General features: G+C 44.8%; 1 protein-coding gene across 1 annotated transcript in view; it reads right to left on the reverse strand.

Annotated features, from left to right (window-relative positions):
* ACBD6 (acyl-CoA binding domain containing 6) overlaps positions 1 to 17740 on the reverse strand; it is an 83158-nt gene that overhangs the window by 32963 nt on the left and 32455 nt on the right. The window contains exons 6-7 of the mRNA XM_017737402.1: positions 12853 to 12958; positions 6413 to 6502 (exon numbers count right to left, since the gene is read on the reverse strand). Of these exons, the coding sequence (XP_017592891.1) occupies positions 6413 to 6502; positions 12853 to 12958 (196 nt within the window). The remainder of the gene's footprint in view (positions 1 to 6412; positions 6503 to 12852; positions 12959 to 17740) is intronic.

Raw genomic sequence — 17740 nt, forward strand, 5'->3', positions numbered from 1 at the left:
TTCCTGCCCCAGCACTGGCCATGGAAAGTGCCTCCCTCTGCACAGCACAGCCCTCAGTACGAGGTGATGCCCACAAGCCACTAAAATGTGCCGCTGTCCTCGGTCCCGGCTTTTTAAACCCTGTGCTTTGATTACCCTGAAAGCATCTCTAGGCCTTGAGTGTAAAGCAGCAGAGACCACTGCGAGTTTCTTCAGGACCAGCTCTTGGATTTCACTTTTCAAACGCTGGTTTTGCAAGACACGGGAGCCTGCAGCAGTTCCTGGCTGGTGAGCTGCTTTGCAGGCACATGGGCTGCCTGAGCAAGGGTGCCAACTGCTCTGCTGCACCAGCCCTGAAGCAATGATCCATCTGTCTACAGGGAGCAGAAGAAACAGACTGGACACGTCAGGCTGGAAGATGGGAAGAAACAATGCTAAAAAGCCCAGCCTGGACAAGCAGAAGGAAACATCTCATCATCTGTACAACCTATGGTTACTGTTGATGAAGCCTGAGGTGTCTTCAGAAGCCAAGGAGCAAAACAGGGATCAATCTCTGCATTTCCCAGCATATACTGAGAGTGCCAATATTTTGCAAATGTTTCTGCTGAAAGGGACTTTTCTCCCAGTAGGTAAAAACAGCATCTGCTGAGTGGTGACCATTTAACATTCAACCTGCTGCCAATCTACATTCCACAGAGAGACCCGCAGGAGAGACATGGAGCTGTGCCACTTGTAATAACTGTGTGACTGGCACCATGTCAATGCTTTAATGTAGAATGCTACCCTCTGTCACTAAGCAGAGTTCTCCTTTCTTTTGGCTAATGGCTTTCACACCCACTGGCAACGGTGTCAAGGCTGAAGGGGTACGAGGCTGCAGAGTCTTTGGAGATCTGCTTGACAAAACTGACCATGGAAATACTGACACAGGGATCGGGGTGGGGGGTGGTTAAGGGAAGAAGGACACTACTGTGGTTAATGAATCTGCTCTCATTGCTTTGCTTTTCAGCTCTGTGTAGTGCCCCCATGCACTTCCCACTGTAGCTCCCTCCCACAGCAATGGTCAATTCAGCAGTACCTGTGACACCCTTTGCTTGCTGTGAGCAATGCCAAAGCCTCTGCTGCAGTATCAGGTCCAGGACAGGGCCCCTTGTGGCTTTATGAGCCAGGCTTTTAGTGTATGTAGGGAGAAATTGATCCTAGGGACATTAACTGCAAGGGCACGAGGCTGTCGTGTTCCTATTTAATCTCAGCCAGGTTTAGAGAATGGTCATAACAGCAGAGGACTTTGGCAGCTGGCACCCTACCCACAAGTGTGTTTGCATCCCCATCTCACTGGGGAGGGGGAAAGACGTGTGGTCCTTGGTCACAACAGTCAAAACATCCACATCAATTTCTCCATCTCCCTACAGGCACAGAATCATGAGGGCATGACAGATGTTCGGTGCAGGAGGCAGGGACGGGATGCACGTTTGCTGAGACCAGCTTAATTTTTAAATATCTGCACGCCTCCAACACAAGACCCTTGCTGTGAAATCCAAACGAACAAGGCTGAAAAGAAAAAAAAACGAGCATGCAAGCAGGCCTGACTATTCCTTGCTGCTTTTTGTCCTATACAGACACAGTCCTTTTAAGAGTCAGGCAGGAAAACAGAAAACCTATACAAACACACAAAACCAACAGACCACCAATCTTAGCCATCTTCGACATATCCATAATTTCTGCTTCATTTTTAGCTAATGGTGGAAATTAGTCTTTGGATAGTTGATAAAAATCAACCTGTCTCTGCTGGGTTAGTACTGTGATCTGTGGCCCAGCAACTACTTCTAGTACAATTGATTTTCCTTTTTGGCAACCAATAGGCCAGTCAATAATAATGTTGTTTGAGAAGGATTGAGTCATGAGGGAGATGAACCCTCCCTGCCATTTATTATGTTTGTATTGTCTCAATTTGAAAAGGTTTTTTCTTTTTTTTATCCCCAGTCAGTGAAGGCATTACAAGGGGATGGCTGCTCCATGTTCCACATCTCCAGGAGCCCTCTGACTCACCAGTGCTAGGATGCAAATAGAGGAGGAAAGTCAGGAACCGGGAGAAAGACAACCTGGAGAAGCAACCATGCTCCTCCTGTTACTCTAAATATCTTTAAAAAAAATAAAAAAGAAAAAAAAAACCCGATTCAACTCAAAATATGCTGACAAGCATCACCTCAGTCCATAAATATGACTGAGCAGCCTTGCATGAATTGGTACAAGATACAAATCCAGCACTGGCACCAAAAATCAACCAATGCTCTCTGCAGACAGCATTGACACCAGAAATTACAACTATATAGGAATGAATAAAATAAACCCCACATATACTAACAACAGATTTCTTAACCTGATGATTTTCAGCTTTCGTCTCAAGTTTCCTTCTCAAACACCTGAAGGGTCCATGAGTGACCACTGAGAACTTGCTGACCAGTGTGTTTAATGCCTCAGTGCACTGATCTGCACTTTATTGGGAAAGTGAAAAGTCAGCAAATAAAAACTGAAGATCAGTTACAGCTTTTTTCATCCTTTTAGTTATAATTACAGAAAAATTTCAGCACAGAAAATTATTACCATAACATTGATAATTGCACAATGATGCAGTTTAAAAATCATAAAATACTTAAGATACAGTTTAAACTCAGCAGCTCTACCACATGGATATGTATGTACACAGCCCTTAATGATCCTGTGTGCCAAGTGATACCATTCCCTTTACAGCTCACAGTATTTATGTTAAAACTTGCTCACGTGGCCAGATAGGCTTGAAAAGCTCTACCACAGTAAGCTGAGTTGCTTAGCACCACTCCAGGATAGTTCCCCATACACTCCCAAGGGCATGCATGAACACGTGGATTATTATTTTGGAGAAAGGAGCACCCACAAATGGAACAAAATGCAGCCACAGAAAGTCCAGGAGCAAAGCCTGTGGTCTACATCCCCCAAAAACACTGAAGGAGCTCCTCTGAAAGCTGCTTGAGCAGCACCTCACATCCAGGAGATGCTCTCCCCATAGAGGAAAGCGGTTTTCCTTTGTTGCTCATCCTCTGCAAGGAAAACTTGTGTCTTCATATGTTTTAAAGCTAGAAATGGGTATTATAGTCGTGTTGCTGCACTCCTTTGTAACTGTTATGTTACCACTGTGTTATGCTTTTACCATAACATGATTATCTTTTACCATAACTTTATGTTACCAACTGTTACCTTGCTGTTTTAGGCAAACAGTTCCAGTGAAGGAGGCTGTTCTCAGACTGAGCCCCAAGCTCTGGGTATTCCCAGCAGAGCTCCAAAACACCATCCCACCACCCACTGCGACATGGCCTCTGGCACTGAAGACTTAGGTAATTCAATTACACAAATGCCCCTTCTCAACAAAGCAAAGCAGCCTGTTGCCTTTCTGTATCCCCTCACCCATGGCAATTGCTTTACCACCTCTTTTCAAATGTGCTATTAGAGCTAATTATGAACAACCAGAGCATTCAGTGGCTGCAGCTGTTCAGTGACATTAGTGAAGCACCCTTTGGAAACTGCAGCACCACTGTTAAAAAACAGAGCACAGGCATTGGATCACTGCAGTCCACAGGCATGGGTTATTCCCAGAACTAAAGTGGTTTTGAGCATGCTACAAGAATGAGCAGAGCCAGGAGACCACTCTTCCTACTCCTAAAGCTGCCTGTTTATCAACAAAGAGCAATAAGTTGACTCTTGCAGACCCTCTTGATCCAGAGACTTTGACAATCGATAGTACAAAGGTAACTAAAATAAGGCAGCAAAAAGGGATTAAGGCACATCTGCAGGCACAGTGAACAGGTAAGACTTGCTCCAGGTCACCCAGCAGAGCATCACTGTCACTGCCTGCTTAGGGCAGCTAAATCCTTTAGTGCACTGCAGAAGAGCCAAGATGGAAGAACATTTATTAAGAAGGTAATGGAAGAGAGTGTAAATCTGTCATGCTGTTTGACTAACTTTTTAGAAGCATACTAAAACATAGGCATTAAAAAAAAATTGGTCTGTAACATTCCTCTCCTTCACTACCTGCTCATAACCCTCCTAATCCCTAATTTATTCTTTATGTCTCACGCTGCCTGCACGAAGGTGCTGCTGCAAAACTGAACAAGACAGAAGAACCCCTGAAGACCTGGAGAGGCAGGTGGGAATCGTGGAGGCTGCTTGGACACAGGTGTGAAGGGAACCTCTGCTGGGAGCACATCACTCTAGAAAAACAGCATCACCCACTCAGCAGGTATTCCCTCACACCAAACCCACTGCTCTTTGCAGCCCATGCATTCACTGACAGTGCCTTCGGTAATGTCTCATAGCAGGTGCTGCGGTGTTATGGCCTGTTAGGAAGGCAGTTTCTTCCTCTCACTTTTTCTTCTGGTTGCTCTTTAAATTTTTCCTGCTTTTGCTTTGGATGTGAATTCTTCCAGGGCAAAGGTCAAAAAAAAAAAAAAAATTAAAAAAGGAGAAATAAACATTGTCACAAAGTCTTGAAATGTTATTGCAATTTATATATGGTTGAGAATAAAAATGTGTCTGCCTTCTCTGGGAACACACCTACGTGCAAACAGAGACCTTTATAAAAAATTCTCCTTTATTACCTTGGTGGGGAAAAACATATCAAAGATTGATTTTTCTTTTTATGGCTATTATTAACCTTTTGTTACTGGCCAAAAATAATCTGGTTAGAAAATGTGCAATGCATCAAAAAGTAAAGAGAAGAATTTAACAGAAAATTAATGCTCAAAGGAAAAAAAAATACGATGATTCTCCCTTTGCTTTTTCTTCTAAGAGTCAGACTTTACCTCCAAAGGAATGAGACAAGTGTCAAAGAGAAGAGATGTTTCTGAGAGAACCCAGAACCATCTCCCAGGCTGCCAGGGCGAAGGGAGTGGGCAGCTGCCTGATTCCACTCCTTCCCAATTTCAATGCAAAGCTGTTCCTGCCTGTGTCCAACACACCACTCACTAGCTCTGTCTGAAAGGAGATGGACAGGGCGTGCAAAGCCCCCCATTTGCACTGGCTTCACTCTATCCCTCTTCTCTGGAGGGAAAAACCCCGATAAAATCCATTACTACAACTGAAACCCTGGAGACCTAAGCATGAACATACACATCTCATCAGCCACGGCAGAGCTGTGCTTTCTCATTCCCGTCCCACCAGCAATGCTGCCCAGGAAAGGGCAAGACAGACTTTTTTACAACAATTTTATGTGTGTGTAAATACCAACACAACTGTCTGTAGCCTGTGAATGCTACAGCTCTGCTGACAAGCCTTCAGACTGCAACTCTGCTTCAGATCCACCTCATACAAATTCCCAAAGCATCTACTGAAGGCTGCTCAGATCTCACCAGTGAGAGCTCCAAGATTCATCAGCAGAGGTGTATCTATGTCCAAGCTGGGAAGGGGAGCAGAGCCAATAAGCGCCATGATGGTAAAGTGCAGTCAGTCGTGATCTGACAGAAGTATGTTGGACAATTATTTCTGAACACGATCACATTTACACAGGCCAGCCCTTAACTACAACAAGCTGACAGAACTGAGGGTGTTGACTCAGGAGCACTGGCAGACCCAGGACGACTGGCTGGAAGAAACCATTTGCAAAGTGGTTGCTGAACCAGTTTAGGTCAAAACCCGCTCAATTCAGATACCCTGAAACTGGTGTCAGCTAAGCTCAGACACGTGGGCTGCAAACCTCAGTGGCTCAAAATTCTGTTATTTTTCCCAGGTTACCTTTTTTGGATGTTCTTACAAGAGAATCCCAGAATGGCTTGGGTTGGAAAGGACATTAGAGATCATCTAGTTTCCAAACCCCTGCTATGGGCAGCAACACCTTCCACTAGACCAGGCTGCTCCAAGCTCCATCCAGCCTGGCCTTTGAACACTTCCAGGCATGGGGCAGCTACAGCTTCTCTGGGCATCCTGTGCCAGTGCCTCGCCACTGTCACAGGGAAGAATTTTTTTTCTGAATATCTAATCTAAACCTACTCTCTTTCAGTTTAAGTCATTCCCCCTTGTCCTGTCACTACATGATCTTGTAAACAGTCTCTCTCCATCTTTCTTGTAGGTATTGGAAGGCTGCAATTAGGTCACCCTGAAGCCTTCTCTTTTCAAAGATGAACAATCCCAATTCTCTCAGCCTCAGAGGAGAGGTGCTCCATCCCTCTAATCAACTTTGTGGCCTCCTCTGGACTCGCTCCAACAGGTCCATGCCCTTCCTGTGCTGGGGCCCCAGAGCTGGATGCAGCTCTGCAGGTGGGGTCTCACCAGAATGGAGCAGCTTTTCTGTGATAAATACCCTGAGAGAACTTGCTGTGGAGTTGGGGAAGACTTCAGTTTCATGGAAACATTTGGTCAGGAGGCTGCATAAAACATCAACCCAGTTTACCTCTGTGTTCCTTCTTACCTGGATGTTCACGTCAGCAGCGTTCTGTAGCAGTACTGAAACCAGCTCCTTGTGTCCTCTGTCACATGCCCAGTGGAGCAGAGCCCGGCCCTGAAACAGCCAGGAAAAAAATAACAAACCCAAGCAAAAAATCCCCATGGAAAATCAGTCTTGCTATTAAGTAATAAGCACCAATACCAAAATTAACACAGACTTAAAAAAAACCCCAAAATAATATTAGTATGCTACTTACTACTGCTGGTGATTTGGACTTGCACAATAATGCTGGGAGCGTCAAAGTGACACACGGTTTAATTTTTCATTAATTTAGCACCAAACCCACAAGCCAGCAAAAAATTCAGAGGGGAAAAGCAGCAAAGTATGAAACGCAGGAGCCAGGATATTATTTGTTTTCCCATATAGATTTAGGATTTTGGCACCTCTGACTTCTCTGAGAGCAGTGGCTTACACAGCAAGAGTCGGATATTCAACGCTGCCTAAGTCACCCGGATGCCAAGTCCCCAAACAGCTCATTCCTCTGGCAGGTCTGAAACACTCAACCCACGGGTCCTGCCTCTGCTGCAAGAGAAGACTGAAACTGGGTGTCTGGGCAGGCACCCCCGACGGTCCTCTCTTGGGCAGGCTGCTGCATCCACGCCTCCAGCCCCTCCCAAAACTCCAGTTTTCTTCCCATCCCCTTTCTATAGGTATCTGCCACCATGAGATGGGATGCAATGGAAGTTCAGATCTTCCTGCATGCCCAAGGACGTGGGAGGTAGCTTAGGATCCCTGAGAAATGTAACTCAAAGTAGTTTGAGATAGCAAACAAAGAAGAAAAGCTTCTATGTACACTTAGTAAATTAGCCTTAATGTTCTATCAGTCTGTCCTGATTTAGGACAGCACACGTGCAGGGGATTCCTTGGAAATCACAGATGACCAGATATCACCCCCCTCAAGCTGTGACACCATCAGACTGACCTGTGTTTTCCAATATGCCATGGAAAACAGTCACAGACCCTCACAGAAGAAATCGTTTAAATTAGCCCATGCCTGGTCATAAATCTCTTGACAAAGCAGTGGGGAGCAAGGTGAGCAACTCATTTATCTGCTAATGGGAACTGTGAGCCAAATTTCCCGGCCATGGTGCCAGAAAGCAGGAGGAGCAGAAGACACCTGTGACCAAAGCTCACACTGCTTCTGCTGGATATTCCTGGGCAGGGCAGCAGAGGTAGAGCATGATTTTAAGTCAGGAAATGCACACTTTTTGACCCAGCAACTAATTAATTTTTGTAACATGTAATTTTAATGTTACACTAATTAACCTTGCATTAGAATGAATTTCTGACAGTGACTTTCCATGGAAGCACTGATGACATCCACAGGCCATTTAATGATTCATGTTCTTGCCCTCAACACCACTATCAAAGTCTACAAGGGGGAAAGAGTACAACTTAAAATAATTGGTAAATATGGAGAGATCTTTAATTCACATTTAGCAGCCTTAACTCATCTCTGGACGGGTAATTACTTAAGACCTAGCATTTTGGTCGGACAAATACCAACTTTTTTCATAGCACAGATGTTTATGTCAAAAGAAAGAGGCACATCTGCAATATGCACAATAGCAATAAATACTTCAACAGATGATTTCGATGTTTTGATGTATGTGTAGAGGAATAATATTGCAATTATTCAAATGCACTGACTGTACAATTACATGATAAAGGCACTTCTACCCTTTGTATCAAAACTCATGCTACAGATTAGTGGCTAAAATATGTTGGTTTGCAATTGTCTCTGGACAAGGAGAATCTCATTTTATTGGTGCTGAACTTGGCTGAGAGCAATAAGGGAAAACCAACAGTTAATTGTGACAGCTCAGGGTACCAGAGCACTGTGCAACTTGTCCTGGCCATGATACTGGAAGGCTGGTTCTGCTACACATGGTGCCTTTTGAACAGGACAAAACCCTGAAGCCTCATCATCTATAGCCATTAAAAATCTCCTTGTGCTATTCGCAGGAGTATGGATTTCAAGTCTTGGGCCAATTCCACTCTGGGTAATTACACTCTGCTTACCTATATATTTTCTCTGCAACTCTAAATGGATACAATATTTTCTAATTAGTGCCTTAAATGGCTCTGCATTGTAATTGTGCACTATTAAACAGCTGACACGTTCCACCCAAGAAATGTCTGCAGCATGCTACGCCCTCGACACGGGGTGCAAGGGGCTTTGGAGACCTTCTGTGCAAGAGCACACTATGGATGTGGAAGGAAAAACACCTGCAGAAGAATCTCAACCCACTTACAGCATAACAAAAAGCACTACTAAAAAATCGGTATTTAAAATGGTTGGACTCGATGATCTTAGAGGTCTTTTTCAACCTTAACGGCTCTATGGAAACTAGATAATATTCACTACTATTTGCAGGGCATCAGAAAAGTCAACAACAGTCAACAGCTCTAGCTAACATACTTAGGCAGATACACAGCTACAAAACCCACTTGTTTCCCACGTCTTTCTTAAAATAAACCTTAGCGATAAGACAAGCTTAAACTGAACATACAGTCCCAGTCTTTGTAGAGCATGGATATCACCTCTGCACAGCTGCTGCTTTATAACAGCACATAGCATGTGTTTGTGTGCTTAAATAACGTGGCAGAAATCTTAAGGGCCACCGATTGAGCTTTCACAAAACAATTCTCACATGACTATGTCATTAAGCAGTGAGAGACTCAAAGCAACATGAATAATTTCACGTAGGAAAGCGCTGCAGCAGTGAGGTCTTGACTAGACACCATCAAACATCAAGGTACTCCCTCCCTGCAATTCAAACACAGCAGTTGGTGCAGAAGTTACTTGAGAGGATGCATTTCCCCCTGCCTTTGAAGTATTTAATAAAAAAAAAGCATAAAAATAGCCCCAGTGCACTAACCCTGCCTCTTAAATCTTCTGTGCTTTGCTTGGCTAACCGCTGCCAGCTTGGCCAGCTCCTGCAGCAGTTTCTCAAGCCAACAGCACATCAATTCTGCTCAGCTCCAAGTCACAGGGTGTTCACAAACAAAGCACAGGACAGGGATTTGTCTCCCATACACCGAGTCGGCAGACAAATGGATGGGAATGATTTTCACATCAATTAGCCCGAGCAGAGAAAGGGGAGAACAAAGCCAAACCGAATGGATGTGCTACAGCCTACAGCCACACCTCTGGGGACGATGTTTGCAGCTGTAATGGTTGGATAGCAATGAGCCACTCTAACTTGTGGCAAGTGTTCTATTAGCAGTAATTAAGAAAAGACAGATACCCACAGAATGGCTGCAACCCCCTGTGACAGCAGGAACAGCGAATGGAAGGGTTGTTGCAATTATACAGGTAAACTCAACTTGGAAGTCAATCACTTTCAGAGCTCTGAAACATTTGCTGAAGTTTTTCTAACGGGAGAAAGCCTATAAATCCAGAAGTATGTGACCCTTCTTCAAATCCATTTTCCCCTCTGTCCTTTCCTTGGCAAGCTGGCACCAGTTTGGCACTTGCTGTCTCAAAAGCATGAGGATCGGGGACTAAGCCTTTCATTAAAGCTTTGGCAAGGGCTTAAACACTGCACACAGGTAACATACTTGTTTACTGGGATTTATCCAACAATTAAATAAAAATTATCTAGCTACAACTCCCACAGCTTTTGGCACAAATTACAAAAGCAACTCATCTCTGCCTTTGAGCAACTCCTGGTTTGTTAGAAGTTGAAGAAGTACCATTTTCAAATAGGCAGCAAGTGAGCCGCACTCTCAGGATGTGCCTGGGGTGACTTCACAGCCACAGTTCATTTCTTATTCCATTAGTCCTGCTGACATACAGAAGGAAAACAGGTTGCTTTAGCCTGTGCTACTTCTTATAAGTGAATGCAAGTGATTCTGTTGAACTCTGGGCAATTTAGACACGGTAAATGGAAGCTTGTACATGATTACTGTCATTAGATTCTTTGTTTAATTCTAAATTGAAGTTTATCATATCCAAACTGTTAGCAGGTATGCTGGCTTTAATGCTGCACATGAAGAGCTTTACTCTCGTGGGGAGAAGGCCACTTATGCTTTGGAAGTTTCCCAGTGCACCTATGTAAACCCCAGAATCTTCTGCTGCCCTTGCTGAAATCCTTTTGCTTTGCCTAAGTTGGCTCATCCCCACTTTACATTTTTATTGTTGATTTCTTTTCTCCTTTCTCTGACCTATTCCAGGTTTGCACAAAACGGGAGGATACAATTAGATCTAACAATTAGTACTAACATATCACATAAAAGTAAAATCTAAACACCCTACAACCCCAGCCAAGTCTTTATTGTCCAAGGAAAGGCTGAGCCGAGCGTCTCTGCAGCTTAGCACGAGACTATTTGGTGCTTCAGTAGATTTTGTTTCATAAGAAGTTAACTCTTTGCATGTACCCTGCTGGTATTTTAAATTTATAGGCATTTAAATCAAAGGATTGGCAGCGTGAATTATGTCCAGAGGCCAGGTGAGGCAGCTTTCGGATTTGGCAGGAGGTATTTACACAGTAACACCAAAATCCTTAATAAAAATGACAAGATTATGCTTAAGAACACTTCACGAAAGGCTCAGTCTGGGTTACCTCTAGTCTAAAATGGGTCCTAAAACTTCAATCAAGCTGCATGATATTGGAAAATAAGCTACCTCCCAGACTGGGAAGAACATGTTTGGATACCAAACAACACTGGTGATGGTTTCAGATCCTTAACATATAATGAAATAACTATTTCTTTCTGATTTTTCCTTTTGGTACGCTAGTTTTTTGCTTTTTGGACCAGTCAGACTCAGCATAAGGAAGCAAGCAAGCAGTTTCTAAAAAAAAATAAAACTTACTTCCCCTATTTGCCCATTTGTTGGGGTAAACCAAAATTGTTGAAGCTGTGAGAATTTAATCTCTGGGAGAGTTTTGCCCCAGTGGGAATCCTCCCACAAGTCCTTCACAGGTAGGAAGATGTTTTTGGCTCCTGCCTGTGCTGAAGCAATCCCATACTCTGCAACAGCCATGTGCTAATACCCATTAGTTAGAAATAGGACTTCTTTTACATCTGGGACTCATGGATAATTCCCAAAGAGGAAGTCATCTGGTAGTTTTTACATAGTTTAGATATTTCAGCTTCCACAAAATATTTTGATTTTTTTTTTTTTAAACAGTATTTCTTTGGCTGAAAACAAGCTCAGCTGTTACTTGAACAGAAAGGAAGATACAAGCTTCTGAATGCTGCTACCTACAAAAAGCACCTTGCCAGTGGAAACAAAGCAATGCTAACATGCACTTATTGCAAGCATGTGATCCTAAAAATGAGCTTCTATTAATTAACAGACTCACGCTGTATTTTCTGTGGGACTGCCCTGGACATCTCCTTCTGTAAGCTGTGCTCAGCAGGAGGATGGAGCTCAGGAACAGCACTGTTGCAGTGACTGTGTGGCACATGACAGTTTCAGTTCATTGAATTTATGATGTGAAATTCCAACTCTGATTGTGAACACCCTCCCTCCTCTCTTCTGAAAATTAATTCACATGAATTCCTGATTAATAATAAAAGGCCCTGCCATCAGCATTCAGAGCCCCAGCCGGGGCTGTCATGGCTCAGAGGGCAGAAATCTGCTTAGAGCTACAGCAGAACCCAACTGAATTTGTGGCGTCTCAGTCTATGAATGTCTAAGCACTTCATCTGTTCACCAAAACACAGCGTGCTGGAAGGAGCTGTGCTCAGGCTGGACCAGGGGCACGGCTAGGTGGCAGAGTGCAAGCAGGGAAACCAAGGTGACAAACCTGGTAAGGCCACAACTCCTGAAGGATGAACAGGAAACTGCCCCCACCAGCTGTTTACTGTTACCAAGAAAAGGATGAAGCCAATTCACAGTTTTAGACACAGTTTTCACTTGCCTGTATTACCTCCCCGTGGGGAAATGGCGTTTTGAGTTTGGTGAGCAGAGAAAGACTGGACATTGTCAGTGTTTTTGTGAAGCTGGAAAGCCAGTGTCACTCACTTGCCTTCCATCTGAGAATGATGAAAAGCTGGCGGCATGTCAGAAATCCTCCTTCAACCTGAACAGACTTCATGGGCCAAAAGAGCTGCTTTCCTCACTTTCTACTTCTGTTTGACCACATTTAGTGTACAAAGTGAGGAAAGGGAGGTACCCAGAAGATCTTACCCTGCAAGTGGCAGATGGTATTGCTGAAAATAACATAGAAACTAAGTTTCTGATCTGACATGCTACAGCCCCACAGTCAGACACACACACTACCAGAAATCCAGGGGAAAGCTGTTTTCAAATAGATTACCCTGTCTCAATGACCAAGTGTTTGTCCAACTGTTGTAATAACAATCCTAACCCAGGAATTTTAAAAAGGAGTAGCACTGAATTAATACACAAAACAGATAAAAGATTGATAGTCCTTATCTCTTCTCCATACCTCCTCATCTGTGACGTTCACATCCACTTTTTTTGATTGAATGGCTTTGGTTACATAGTCAATGTTGTTCTCTCTGCAGTAATCAAAAATGTTCTTGTCCTCTTCCCTATTCAGGAAACAAAAGCAAAACAAGCACGATGTTACTGTGCAACACAAAGGCCACATGCACACTATATGCTCTAACTTTGTTACAGATATACAGTGCTGTGACTGGACTGAAACAGGTATCTAGTACTGCACATGCAGAATAATGTGCTTTCCCCCCACCCCCAGGTTAAGAAACAGAAGATCCTGCTTCCCAGAAAAACCAAGGTTGTTTTTAACAGTATTATGTCCAGACAAATGTCAGTTTATTCCCGTGAAATGACACAAGAAATGTACGAAGTTAGCCAGAAAAAACCATGTTCAAGTTCTGGTATAAATCACTGCAATCCCACAGAAGAGCAAAGGCTAAAGCCGCTCTTCTTGTAAGAGCCGCTCTGGGTCACACCAAAGCCCCTTCCAATGCCATCCATCCAGGACAGAGGCCACTAACGTGGCTTGGAGAAAACAGCAGGACCAACAGGACACCTGCAAGGCAGTCTGTCCCTGGCTGAACACACATTGGATCCTGGATATTACACCAACACGTGCTCACTCAGGACAGCTTGCAGGCAGAAAGATCAAATGATGGCGTCACATGCGCTTGAGTCACACCTACAGCTTCTCTTACAGCAAAAAGCAATACTCTGGCTTCAGACACAGTAAAACTTCCATCCTTACCTGCCAAACAAACAGAACCTCTAATGAAGTTAAGATCTTTCACAGATTCTTGTAAGAATAACACCTCTAGGCATAAATACAGTGATACCACTGTGTTGCTAGCAGGGAATAAAGAAAATAGGTCATAGGTTTTCCAGAAGTAAGCCAAAAGTCCACATAATTCTCTCTCTTTCTAGTTTCCAGATGAAAACCATGGTTCAAATGAGCCCATCAGCATTGCTATGGGACTTGGCAGCTTCACAGGAGTTACACACAAGAGTCGTTGCCTCACACAGACACCCCCAGTTTTCAATCACCTTAACTAAAGACCTTCTGGATGTTCAGCAGAACTCAGACTGACAGCCCCAGTTACTCAGAAAGGAGCTTGCTGGAGCTGGCCAGACCCACTAAAGAGGTCAGTGTGCTGTGGGCCTTCTGAGCAGGATAAACAGGGCAATTTGAGAACTGAACCCTGGTGCTAAAAGGCAACAATACTTCTGTTCATCTGTGTTGCTTTGAATTCGAAGGCTGAGGAATGCCAGGAAGGAAAAGTAAAATCTAGATAACACTTGCATTTCTGAGCAATGGGTTACAAACAAAAAGTGATGCTCTTTGAGCTGCAGTCCCCCAAAAATGAAATGCCAGCAAGGCCATGTCCTCTGCTCCCATCAGGGCAGGCAGAGCACCATGACCCAACTTTGGCTTTGCCTTTTATTGTTCTTTATCTAGCTTACTGACTTACACTCTGATTCTTCAGACCTCAAGCATCTGTGTCTTGCCTTGGTGCCATAAAAGGGTGGGAAAAAGCATGAATACTTGCTCCAGTGGCAGATCACTGCTTTCTCCAAAGAAGTCACTTCCTCTGGCCTCCCTCTCACCTTGCTCCCTCAGCAGCACCCTTCTCCAGCACACCACTCCCACTCTTTGTACGCCGGCAGTCCCTGCAGAGACACCTGAGCTGCACCTTTCTAGTGAAGAGCTGGGAGCCACACAGGATTTCACATCTGTGTTTAGGCCTAAGGACACTACAGGAGCCCCCCAGTTTCTTAACCAGTCTGTCATGAACTCATTCGTTGGAGGTCTCACCCGCTCGTTACACACAAGCTCCTGGGAATCAGATCACTGCATGCTTTAAATGCAATTACCTCGAATTCCAGGAAAAAAAGAACCTCACAGCGGGATTAGAAAAGGCAAAAGCTTATACTGCTCGAGATGGAGCTTGACAGACTCATGATGGAGGTCACAAGACATGCCTGCCCCTGCTAACAAGGGCTGATGTGATATGCTGGGAAGTCCCTCCAGTCCCACCTTGTTAGTCCAACCTCTCCAACACAACCCTGGCTGCCGACAGCAGCCTTTTGGGAGAAGCTGCTTTTCAGACAATGCAGCACAGGAACTCGGTTCCCCACAGCCAGCCACACCCCCCTCATTTACTACAGATCGCTCTTTTTTCCGTAACACCGAAGCAAACCCCAGTCCCTTCTCGCTGGAGAAGACCACAACCATCCTCAGCTGCTCCCGGGTGATTTTCCATGTCACATCCAGGAGCTCAGGCTGTGCCCTTCCCTCCCTGGCAGCGATGCCACCTGGTCATTCCACATGCTGCAGAGCCCCGACAGACCTCACAGGGCAGCACCAGAGATACCAGGAGGGACACGGCAGCCATAAAGCACCTGACTGTGCTCCACAGGGAGCATCTGCAGGGTCTGTGCCAGCAGGGAGGGCACAGCAACCCTGACCTACCACGACCAGCCCATCTTCCCACCACAGCCTCCAGACAGGACTTTTAAAGTCATTTCCCAAGGACATTACTGTCTGTAAGGGGAAAATGACCTGACACAGCTATTTGGACATGATTTAGTCTTCTGGAATAACCAACTCTGCAAATGCTCTATATATCCCCATTCCAAAAAACCACTTTTCTTTCAGAAGTCTCCACAGTGGAATTAATCCAGAATACCAATTTCCCCACCTGAAGATAAGGTTTCGGGAAATTTCATTCTTCTACTCTGCATTTATTTCTCAATCTTTACACCACTCCTCTGCTCCTGATGCCCTCCTTAAAAAAATTAAGCATATATTATATCCAACTTTCCTATAAATATTAACAAAGAGAAACAAGCCCTTTCCAGTCACAATGAGAACATTTTGCCTACAAATAAAATAGTCACAGGAAGCTGCACTCCAGACATTTAAAACAATCTGATCCAGCTAAAACCAGGAAGGGAAACCGAAGAAAGATCTCAGAGGAGTTAAATCCAGATTTTTGGAGGGACCAATACTAGGGAAGACATTCTTCTTTAACGGTGTGAATGGAATAAAGACAAATTACTGTTATTTGCTGACTCTGCATTGAAAACCACACAGGACAAATGAGAAACGGAGCTTGAAAACTAGGCAACTCGGTTTTTTCCCCTTCCTTTATTTTGCATGTGTGTATGTGTACATAATAATACCTCCACTGGAGTAGCTACAGGAAAAGAAAAAGGAGGCAATGATTTTATCAGACCTGTTCCTAGCAGGAACTTGCACTCCTCATAAAAATGGTAAGAGCCAGCAGCAAGGCCCAGAAACTGGTAGAAAGAGGCAAAAACCAGACAGAAACACGTGAGAAATACAGAAGTGACAGTGCAAAGACATGCTCAGATAATGTCATGGTGGAGAGAACCCATAGCATTTCCATCAGTATTTTCTGGAAACACCTCAATTTACATAAAAAATACAGTATTCAGGACATCTTCAGATGGGAAACACCATGAAACTCAACCTAATGGAAATGTGCACCATAATGTAAAACCTGTAGCTAAAAGGAAGACTTGGATGCAATTTTCTTTCCATGTCAGATTATTGAGGCAAAAAGGAGTCTTCAAGTCAGCAAGCACTTGACTGTCAGTAAAGGCAGGTAGAGTTTTTACATCTATTTCCTGAGGACAGCCAGAAAGTTTCTCTTCTCCCTTGCTGATGGCCCCCAAAGCTATTTCCTTGTGCTCTCCCCCATCCCCAGTAAGAGATGGTAATTCTGATTAAAGGATGAGTTGAAGCATACCTGTTGCCTGCAAGTAACACATGGGCAGCTTTTTCCATCCTTGAATAAAAGGATTTGGAAGAACCTAAACCAAGACATCTCACCCCAAGCTTGGAAGGCTCTGCAAACCTTCTCCAAAAGCTGTCCAAAACACACGCGCTGAGCCAACAGGTTTTAAACAGCTCATGGAAGAGATCTGCTGCCAGTTGATAATTTCCTTCTTATCTGGAGTGCTGTAAAGCTCCTTGCTTTCTAAACAGCACCAAGGCTGCCACTGAAAAGGGCAAAGAAGAGATTTGAAATTCACATTATTTTACCCTTGCGCACAGAATACCCCCCAGGTTTGTCCCGTCCCCATCCTCCCCCTCCGCAGGTTACCTCAGCGCAAAGCTCAGGGCAGAGGGCTGAGACCAGGTTCTACTTTGGGCATCGTCTCCCCTTTTCCTGGGGCTGGTCCAAGGCACATCCCAGTGGGTTTGCTGTGGAGTGGCCCCGGGTGCCGCTAACAGGTGGCTTCGCCCATGAGCTTGGCACGGCGCTGCCGAGCGAGCGGCACCGCGGCGGAGCGGAACGGGACGTGTGCGGGGAGCCGAGAGGCACTCGCAACACTCACTGTTTATGTCGAGGCCCCCGGCCCCCAAGGGACCCATTTTCACATAATCTATAATTATCTCTTCGCTTTAATCGCCTCGTCACTTCGGAGGCTCTCCTGGGCACAGGAAGAGGAAAAGCTCATTAACTGAACCTTTTCTCCTCTCTCCAGCCACCCATAGCTTTTAATTGCTTGGTGTTGTTATTATCTATCAGTGCAACTGGGATCATTTTCATAAGAAAGGGTGGTGGGAGGGAGGGAGGCAGGAGCGGCTCCCTGAGGTACGCTTCACAGACAAACCTTTGCTTTCTCAATTATTTATGCCAGCTGAGGTTTTACAAGCTGAATAAATCCATAACTCAAGTTTATTTTGAGCCGGCAGGCCGTCCCGAGGGAAGTGTTGCCCACTTGCCGGCACACTCGTGTGCTGTCCTCCGAGAGCCGCCGGGACAGAGCGGGACATGTGTCATCCAATTCCCCTCGCACTGCACGCGCCTCACTGCACCCGTGGCAGCGTCGGAGAGGAGGCG

Source organism: Corvus brachyrhynchos, unplaced genomic scaffold, assembly GCF_000691975.1.
Source record: "Corvus brachyrhynchos isolate BGI_N302 unplaced genomic scaffold, ASM69197v1 scaffold466, whole genome shotgun sequence".
Taxonomy (NCBI): domain Eukaryota; kingdom Metazoa; phylum Chordata; class Aves; order Passeriformes; family Corvidae; genus Corvus; species Corvus brachyrhynchos.